We start from the raw sequence: 9,102 nt of genomic DNA, 5'->3' as shown, positions 1-9,102 counted from the left end.
GAATTATGGATATGTTCTATGGATGGATCCAATGATATGAAATGAGACACATATCATAAAATTAGCTCGTGAAACGATCTCACATAAATTTAGTGTTGATTTTTATATATTTTTAAAGTTGAGTAGATATCTTGTGAAATGGTTTTACGAATCTTTATCTATGATACGGTCAATTCTACCGATATTCACAATAAAAAGCAATACTCTTAGCATAAAAAGTAATATTTTTTCATGGATGACTCAAATAAGAGAAGTGTCTCATAAAATACGACCTGTTAGATCGTTTCACAAAATTTTTGCTGAAAAAATTTCAACTACAAAAGACTAGGAAAGATGGAGGAAAAGGGAGTAGTCAACCCATTTTTTGACCACTAAATAAATAAATTCATAACGATGTAAATGATGGTGTGGACGAAATCAATATAATAAATACAACTGATTATTATAGTCAATTATATATAGAATAATAAATTCTTTGATAATATATTATTTATGTGTCCATATTAGGATGCTCTTGTTAGGCATATGAAGCAAAGAGTAGAACACCGTCCCCAATAATCCCCACATTTCAAGCACACTTTCACACCCAATACATTGAAATAATAATATATTGAAATTAATAATCCTTTCCCATTCAAGACATAGTTAGAATTCAAAATATTTAATATTTTTTTTATGACGATGCATTCCTGACTAATATCATTTGCACGAGTTTAATCTCATATATCATAAAAATTTATATTAGACCGTCTTATTGATTAATTCTATGATATATATCTGACCCAATCCAAAAAAAAAATATTAATTTTTATATAAATATATATCATTTTTCATTGCATGTATAAATCAGATCAAACTGTTTCACGGATATAGAAATATAACCTCCATTTGTACATATACAGTAAGTCGTAAACTATACAAAATAAGAAGGCAAAAACTTGTGTGAGACAGTCTCACGGTTCGTATTTTGTAAGACGAATATCTTATTTAGGTCATTCATGAAAAATTATTAATTTTTATGCTAAGAGTATTAAATTTTATTGTAAATATCGGTAAGGTTGACATGTCTCACAGATAAAGATTCATGAGACCGTCTCACAAGAGAGCTTCTCAGATAAAAACTACCACAGATGAACGACAAATGTTTTTCAGGAATTCGAACATGACACGCACTCAACCAACACATTTGTTGTATGTAATATTCAAACAAATCGTAGCACTCGCACGCATAAAAAATGTGTCATTGTATTCTTCTATATATAATGCACGAAGTTGCATCAATGCTCAAGTATCAAATTCGCATACGAATCTTGAATAATTTCACCACTTCTCCGATCCGACATAGCAATGGCAGCTTCATCGGCTTCCGTCGTTCTCAAGGCCAACCTCCTTCCATCTTCCACCAAGCTGCCGCCCGCCGCCACGGGTTCCTCACTCCAAAAGCTTGTCTCTTTCAGCCCATCTAACATTAATCCATTAATCATCTCCAAGAAACTCACAGCAGTTCCCACCAGAAGATCATTCTCATGCAAGATCCAGACTGAGATCAACCCAACAGAGTCAAGATCAGGTAAGTACATGTCCTTTTGTGGTAAAATAAATTGGAAAATTCAAATTACTGTGTAGTTTTTGTGAGAATTAATCAACTTTCTGGGTTAATTTCCTTGCAGTTTCTGGTAAAGTTCAAGAACTGAAAGTGTACGAGATCAACGAGCGGGACCGTTGCAGCCCTGCTGTTCTTCGGCTGAGCGGAAAGCCTGTCACTTCGCTCGGCGATCTCGTCCCTTTCAGCAACAAGGTGAAAAAAAAATACAGGAAAACTATCAAATCTGCAATTCCAAATCAAACCCATCAGAAATAACTGAATCAATTATTCGTTTCTTTCTTCAGGTGTATACAGGGGACCTGAAGAAACGCGCTGGGATAACAGCCGGAATCTGCGTGCTGATCAAGAACGAGCCTGAGAAGAACGGTATTCGCTTCGAAGCAATCTACAGTTTCTACTTCGGAGATTACGGCAGCATATCTGTGCAAGGATCGTACCTAACTCACGAGGACTCGTATCTCGCCGTGACCGGCGGATCCGGCGTGTTTGAGGGGGTGTACGGTCAGGTGAAGCTCCAACAGCTCGTCTATCCTTTCAAGCTGTTCTACACTTTCCACTTGAAGGGCATACCTGATCTCCCGGCGGAGTTGATGGGGGAGGCGGTGCCTCCGTCGCCTGAAGTGGAACCGACCGCCGCTGCTAAAGCTTGTGAGCCGGGCTCTACTGTTCCGAATTTCAGTGATTAGAGGGGAGTGTGGGAGTTTAGGGCGTGTTTGGCTGTGGAATAAACTTTTCGCCCCTACCAAATTGATTGTTTGATGAGTGATGATAATAATTATTTAAATTATTAGTGGTGTATGTTTTATTATTAGATGTAGTGTATCTTCAAACATAATTATTATTTTCAACTCAAAATATATATATTATCCTTATCATTATAATCTCATTTTTAGAATTTTTTTTTAAATCGCAAAAGCTTTGACCGTATCGCTTACATTATATTATAACGAATCTTTTATCCAAAGAATTAAAGAATAACAAGTTCTTCGTTATCTAAAAGAGAATAATCACTTAAACATATTATTTACATTTTAAAAATATAAATATTTTTATTATAATCTAATTTTTATTAATTTTGTAAAAATATATTTTTTACATTAAAAATACAAACAATTGTAAAAAGAATACATTTTTAATAATTTTTTAAGAAATATTTTAATTATCCAAAATGTTGACCCCTACCCAAATGGTTAAGCCAGATTCGAAAAAAATCCAAAACCAAAGTGTCTCAGATTCATAGACATTGTATCAAAAAGTTATATGAATATTACTGATATGTTTCGTTACTGATTGGTAATTATAGGGTGGACTTTTCCATTTTTTAAAAGGTATTGATCACGTTCAAAAAAATAAAAAAAAATTATAACCTATTGATTTGGTTTTATAACATAATTGACCTCACCTCATTTAAGTAAATAGACAAAAAATTGTGTGAGACGATCTCACGGGTCGTATTTTGTGAGACGGTCTCACGGATCGTATTTTGTGAGACGGATCTCTAATTTTGGTCATCCATGAAAATTATTAATTTTTATGCTAAGAGTATTGTTTTTTATTGTGAATATCGGTAGGGTTGACCCGTCTCACAGATAAAAATTCGTGAGACCGTCTCACAAGAGACCTACTCAATTAAATATATAAATTGTTGTGTCCAAAATTATGACAGGTAATCGGTCGCACAAATGTTTATTTTCAATACAAGTTTCAACCACATTTGATTTTGCACTAAAAAAAAAAGATAGTATAATACATGACCGTGCTCATTAATTAGAATATAAAATAATACTATAGTACACTTATGTATATATGTATATATATAAAGTCCAAAAAAATCTCGAGTCGAGTCGAATATAGTCGAGTCATGGCGAACAAGTTATTGGATAGACTCGAAATTGAGCATTAGGCAAGATAAATCGAGTTTTATACCATTCCTACCATGAGATGTAGGTTAATCCACTAAAATTATGCATAAATTCAGATGGTTGGGCAGGGGTTAACACAAGGGAAAGTTGGTGAAAAATCCCTAATCAAAACATTTCTTTGGGTTCACTCCCTACCCACAAAATTGTGGTACTATGTCATACAAAATGTGGTACACTTCATGTGAAAATGTGGTACTAAAAAAGTATCCAGGGACTGAACATAAAAAAAATCGACGGTTGAGAACTGAAGGCCAATTTCCCGTTAACGTAACCAAACCCTATGTGACTTTTATATATTTTTGGAAACTTTGATTTTTATTGGGAGATTAGCAATTTGTCGGCCCGCCCACAAACCCCAAAAATAAGAAAAAAAAAGACAAAAGTTAAAAGCAAAATATTTTATGCCTCAACATTGGCATAACGTGTTTCCTGCCAATAGGCGGTTGATGATGACTTGTTTGAAATGGGTTTCTAATTCTTTTCTATTAGATTTTTTATTTAATTTTTTTAATAATAAAGTTGGTAAATGCTAGTGGGTGAATTATTTTTATTATTACTTTTTTTCTGATGATATAAATCGTCGTCTTGTTTTTTCAGCATGCGAATCATTATATTCAAGTAAATCATATTCTATAAACTTTTTGCAACAAGTTCAGTTGAGAAAATACTGATATAAAGAATCGAACACATGACTATTGATTAAATACTCACATGTTTTATCAATTCGAATACACATGAGGGGCACTGATGGGTGAATTATTATTATTATTATTAGTGCTTACACACACATTGCCTCCATGTAAGATAATTTTTTTAATTATGTGTTGTGTATTTATATAGTCAATTTTTTTATATAGATAATTTTATTAAAAAAATAAAATCAAATTTAAATGTTATGATTTTCAATAAATTTGTTTATAAATTTTGATAAAATAACAAATATTGTATGTTTAATTTATCTTCGATCATTTTCATTTTAAAAGAAATATATGATAAGAGCAAAATTTGTGGTCGGTATCTGACACGTACACGTGGCTAGGTATCATTGGGACAACGTGGATAAGGTACAAAATTTCTTTTGGACTCTTCCGCAGCATAACAACTGGCCAGCATCAACTATCGAAGTACAGGTCGGTCCTTAGATGCGATCAATGAAGTCAGTTCCAGTTACCTAGGAAACTTCATTAATGGAAGCGCAATCTCCCGATCTCCGGCCCCTGCGAGCATCTGGAAAACACGCACTTGTTTTGCCAAGTGTTAGTAGATTAAGGTACGAGGATTTGCTCGTGAATATCTGTGTGAAATGGGGTTGTTTACACTTTCTTGCGTGGTTTAGAAGCTGAACATTTTTCTCCAGTGGAGAATGTATGTGGGGACGATAAACTGTTTGATGCAATGTTCGAATGAAATCTTTTTATGTCACCGTTTATGGAGGGAAGTGGAATAGAACTGTAAGAGCTAGAGTATGTATTAAACCCATAGACTATACTTCTGGTAGAATCCTCACGCTCATTAGCCATTCTAATATGTTGTTTGTGAAACAGAAACGGTGTAAGTAACGTTGCCCGTTGTTTAGCAAAACCGAAGCCTCCGCCACCATTCTAGATGGTTTTTACTCAACTCAGCGTAGAGTATATTGCAAATCTGTTCAGCATGTAATGTTAACACGATATATATTATAACGATCAATGACATGCTGTTTTGATTCAGGTACCAAAAATCCTGTTTGTTTAGTTGGGAGAGTATTTTAAGCTTATTAGTCACTATAGTTTTTGTGGTTAAACCGATGTGGGAAACGCTACACTTGTAGTTACAATTTTGTGCAATGAGTAGATTTCTTGCTTTAGTGAACATTGGTTATGGTGGAAAACCTTTTGTTTTTAATTTAAAAAACTATGGTATGATGTTTTTACTCATAGCATACACTGCATGTGAGCTGACAAGAACTAATGTTACTTATTGTTGTTTTTTCAGTTATACCTGATGGCAATTACTAGCAGCCATAAACTGTTCCACACGGTCAATACTCCTTTGATTGTAAAAGGTTGAAGACTTGAACAAGGCTTGTTAGTTCATAATTTTATTTCTTTCACCAAATAAATGAGAGTTTTGATTAAATACCAAATGGTTCAGGCAGGAGAGAGAACACAAATTCTTATCCCATCATTCCACCTGTAAAAGGAAAAATGAGAATGCTGGAATCTGGATCAATATCACAGCAGACCTTTCTTGAAGCATCTTTTTTTCTCGGAAAGCACAAAGACATTAGTCATCACACTGGTTCTTCAAATTCGCAGAGTCGGAATTTATGCATGATTGTGAAGGCATCGAGCACGACTGAGAAACATCTGAAGTCTTTGAATTCTTATCTCGGAAAGCTTCATACCGATGCCAAGTATCTTTCTTCGAAAATTGAGAAGCAGAGGACAGAAGCAGTTGATAGAAGTGATAAGCTCATATTTCGAAATGGTCTCAAGTCACTTGAGAATTATCTCACCAAAGTCAAAAGTGGTAATAAGTTTAATCTGCCAGTATCACTGTTTTGGATGGCATGATAATTAGTTGATGCTTTCATAGAATTAATTACTGTCCTTAGTGGACTCAATGGTGGGGTGGGTCGGGGGTGTAAAAGGGCAGTCCTTCACAAATATTAAAATCTTATGATTAAATTTTCTAAAAACTCATGTTTCAATCTCCCCAAATATCCTGGGTGTGCCCCTGTTGACTGAAAATGTTAATCTATTTGATAACAACCCCTTTCCCTCAGATGAAGAACCGGAGATCATCGTGGAAAATTTAGAGGCCTCATTAAGCACTGATGCTGAGAATGCTGAAGGACTTCGAAGGGACTTATCACTGAAAAGTTTTGTGGAATTGAAATCTGATGATGCTAAGGGCGACAGATATTCAGCAGACCATGCCTCCGATTTCTACTTAATGTAATATACATTCCCTTCTTCATTATATGAGTTTTTTTTGAGGCAAGGCCATCTGAATTCTCATTTGACTTTTGCTTATGTCGCAGAGGTGTATTGGCTTCTATAAATATAGCGGTTCTTCTGTTCGAGATAGCCACTCCCGTGAAAAACTCTGAATTTGCTCTATTTTCTATCCCCTCGGTTTATGGAGCAAAAGTCAATAACTTGATTTTAACGGGAGAATGGTGGAGGCTAGTGACACCAATATTTCTGGTACAAGATCGATGATTGGTTCGTGCTTCAATACTGTTATTAGTTTAGCACTCTGTTTCGTATGAGAAGTAAAATAAACTTGTGATTGGCTAATTATTTTTATAGAAGCTTCCAAGAATCCAAACTTCCTCTCATTAGAATGTTTTGTTTTTTGGAAGCCAGTGCTGTGACAGTTTTGGTTGGTTTTGCTGAGTCTGAGTTCTTGAGATTTCTAAATGACCGTAAATGGTTCCAAATTTTGTTTAGAAATTAATATTTTGGCTACTTTCAGCACTCTGGAATCTTTCATATAGCTCTAAGTAGCTGGGTTCTCTTCACTTTTGGGCTTGAAGTATCTCGAGAATATGGCTCATTTACTTGTCTCTTAATATATCTTCTTGGAGGAATTTCTGGAAATCTGATCAGCTTCCTGCACACGCCATCTCCAACTGTTGGTGGGACGGTATGCTAGTACTTACTACATTGTTTAATCGTTTCAAATTAGTGGTGATTAACTGATCGCTGTTGTTTCCACTTAATATTAGTCCCCCAAATATTTAAATCAGCTTCAAATTCAATGTAGCTTCCATGAATAGACATCATGGTAAGGAGAAGGGGTTCATCGTATTTGCTCTTATTGTTTCCATCAAACCTTGTGTAAACTCCAATGCGACTGTTCTTGTTCAGGGACCTGGGTTTGCTTTGATCGGAGCTTGGCTTATTTATCAAGTTCAAAACAAAGATCTCATTGCAAGAGATTCTTTTGAAAGAATGTTTCGTAAAGCCATTATTTTTACAGCTCTGAGCTTTGTTGTCAGCAGTTTTGGTCCTATTGATGACTGGTAAGCCCGGCTCTTTCCCTCAGGATTTATTGGACATATTACTTTTGTAGCGTGTTGAGTTCACACAGGCTCAACTTTGTACAGGAAAATAACTATAAATTGTTTGTGAAGTCTGAAGAAGAGAAGTGCTGTTGCAAAAACTCTTCTTATCAAGCATATAAATGCTTCACGTTATGCATAACGGATTAAGTTGTCATTTAATTTGGTTTACAGGGCACATTTCGCAGCAGTTTTTACAGGTATAGCATATGGTTATGTGACTTGTCCTAGTTTACAAGTGAAGGATGCATCATCAGGAACTGGTGAAGAAGATGGGATGATACTCATTCGACGGTATGTGGATCCTTGCAAATCACTCGTGTATTTTTCCGTCTTCATGTTGCTGCTGAGCTCTCTGCTTTTCATCATCGAACCTCCACTCGATTTGATAGAGTAAAGATACAAACAACCAAGATTTTACTGCTCAATGCAGTGTAGATACTGTGTATAGGTAATCTTGTAGTTATATTAATAAAAATATATGTATAGCTGCTCTCTACTTGAGTATGCATTTTTACCCTGCAATACCAGCTTCTTATTTCACTTTATTTTTATCTTCTACTACTTTTCTTGTCTGAAGTGAGAAATAGAACTTGTCAATGATGCTGGTGTATTATATACTTCTATCAGGGCCATAAATCAGAAATTTCTAGTTACTGTTAGATGTTCACCGAGGCTTAGCAACAATTCAACGTTATATGTTCCCCATAAAGTTACTGTCAGATGGCCATGTACACATTTTCCTCGCGCGATGAATCAGCTGGAGATATGTTTTGCGTGATAAATTGAATTCAAACCTGTGCAAATTCCAGGAAGTGTAACATTACAAATTATAAATAAAAAAGAACAGTTCCAAGGCGTTCTTATGGATAGTTACACGAGGATTGGTTCGTGCCTTGTGTCATAAAATACTGGTAAAAAGTTAACCATTGGTAAATTTCAGGTTCAACCCACAATGTAATATCCCAAACCCCAAAACATTGCTTATCCCAAAACACGTGGTGGGTCGAGGCGGAGTTTGGTATTTGGAGGCATGCCAGTGATGGCGACATGCTGGCAATTGACCAGTCAAAGCCTTTTTTCGGCATTTCAATAATAATTATCATCAATGACGAAATTAATCAAATTATTTTAAAATACAATGATTTGATATTAGCTACGTCAAAATATGAGATTGAAGAAACAATTTTCAGACATACATTTGTAAATATATTAATATTAAAAATATCTAATGTAAAATTGAATCCAATAAAAGTAAATTCTATTGAAAAAATCAATTTACTGGTTTCACAGAGTTTTTTTTTTTTTGTTTTTTTGTTTTCAAAAGCAATCAAAATCGTATTGAATTAACAAACATAATTTTGAGTAGGTTTTTTATCAGACGGTCGCATAGATTTTTATTAGTAAACGAGTCAATCTTGTTCATATTTTCAATAAAAAATAATATTTTTGACATAAAAAAATAATAATTTTCATGGATGACCCAAATAAAATATTCGTCTCACAAAAACGATACATAAAAT

The 9,102-nt window shown here is 34.5% G+C and overlaps 2 protein-coding genes across 2 annotated transcripts; both read left to right on the top strand.

Moving 5' to 3' along the window:
- The first annotated feature begins 1,271 nt into the window (after positions 1-1,271).
- On the top strand, positions 1,272-2,492 carry LOC142539695 (allene oxide cyclase, chloroplastic-like). The gene is made up of 3 exons (XM_075645321.1): positions 1,272-1,570; positions 1,671-1,798; positions 1,891-2,492. The coding sequence occupies exons 1-3, from the start codon at positions 1,348-1,350 to the stop codon at positions 2,290-2,292; spliced, it is 753 nt and encodes a 250-aa protein (XP_075501436.1). The 5' UTR covers positions 1,272-1,347; the 3' UTR covers positions 2,293-2,492.
- A 2,141-nt stretch (positions 2,493-4,633) lies between these two features.
- Positions 4,634-8,195, top strand: LOC142539694 (RHOMBOID-like protein 9, chloroplastic). The gene is made up of 8 exons (XM_075645320.1): positions 4,634-4,798; positions 5,503-5,572; positions 5,662-6,039; positions 6,296-6,467; positions 6,554-6,719; positions 6,991-7,161; positions 7,386-7,540; positions 7,754-8,195. Exons 2-8 carry the CDS (start codon positions 5,512-5,514, stop codon positions 7,974-7,976), a joined length of 1,326 nt encoding a protein of 441 aa, XP_075501435.1. The 5' UTR covers positions 4,634-4,798; positions 5,503-5,511; the 3' UTR covers positions 7,977-8,195.
- The last annotated feature ends 907 nt before the right edge of the window (positions 8,196-9,102 follow it).

The sequence above is a fragment of the Primulina tabacum genome, chromosome 3, assembly GCF_025594145.1.
Source record: "Primulina tabacum isolate GXHZ01 chromosome 3, ASM2559414v2, whole genome shotgun sequence".
NCBI lineage: Eukaryota > Viridiplantae > Streptophyta > Magnoliopsida > Lamiales > Gesneriaceae > Primulina > Primulina tabacum.
The sequence above is the reverse complement of the archived record's forward strand: the minus strand, read 5'-3'. Positions and strand labels throughout refer to the sequence as shown.

Excerpts from the sequence above, each read along its gene's own strand:
- LOC142539695 (XM_075645321.1), top strand. The coding sequence starts at position 1,348 with ATGGCAGCTTCATCGGCTTCCGTCGTTCTCAAGGCCAACCTCCTTCCA. Across the intron at positions 1,571-1,670 it reads CCCAACAGAGTCAAGATCAG|TTTCTGGTAAAGTTCAAGAA; the intron begins GTAAGTACATGT and ends ATTTCCTTGCAG. Across the intron at positions 1,799-1,890 it reads TCGTCCCTTTCAGCAACAAG|GTGTATACAGGGGACCTGAA; the intron begins GTGAAAAAAAAA and ends TTCTTTCTTCAG.
- LOC142539694 (XM_075645320.1), top strand. The coding sequence starts at position 5,512 with ATGGCAATTACTAGCAGCCATAAACTGTTCCACACGGTCAATACTCCT. Across the intron at positions 6,040-6,295 it reads TCTCACCAAAGTCAAAAGTG|ATGAAGAACCGGAGATCATC; the intron begins GTAATAAGTTTA and ends CCTTTCCCTCAG. Across the intron at positions 7,162-7,385 it reads CTCCAACTGTTGGTGGGACG|GGACCTGGGTTTGCTTTGAT; the intron begins GTATGCTAGTAC and ends GTTCTTGTTCAG.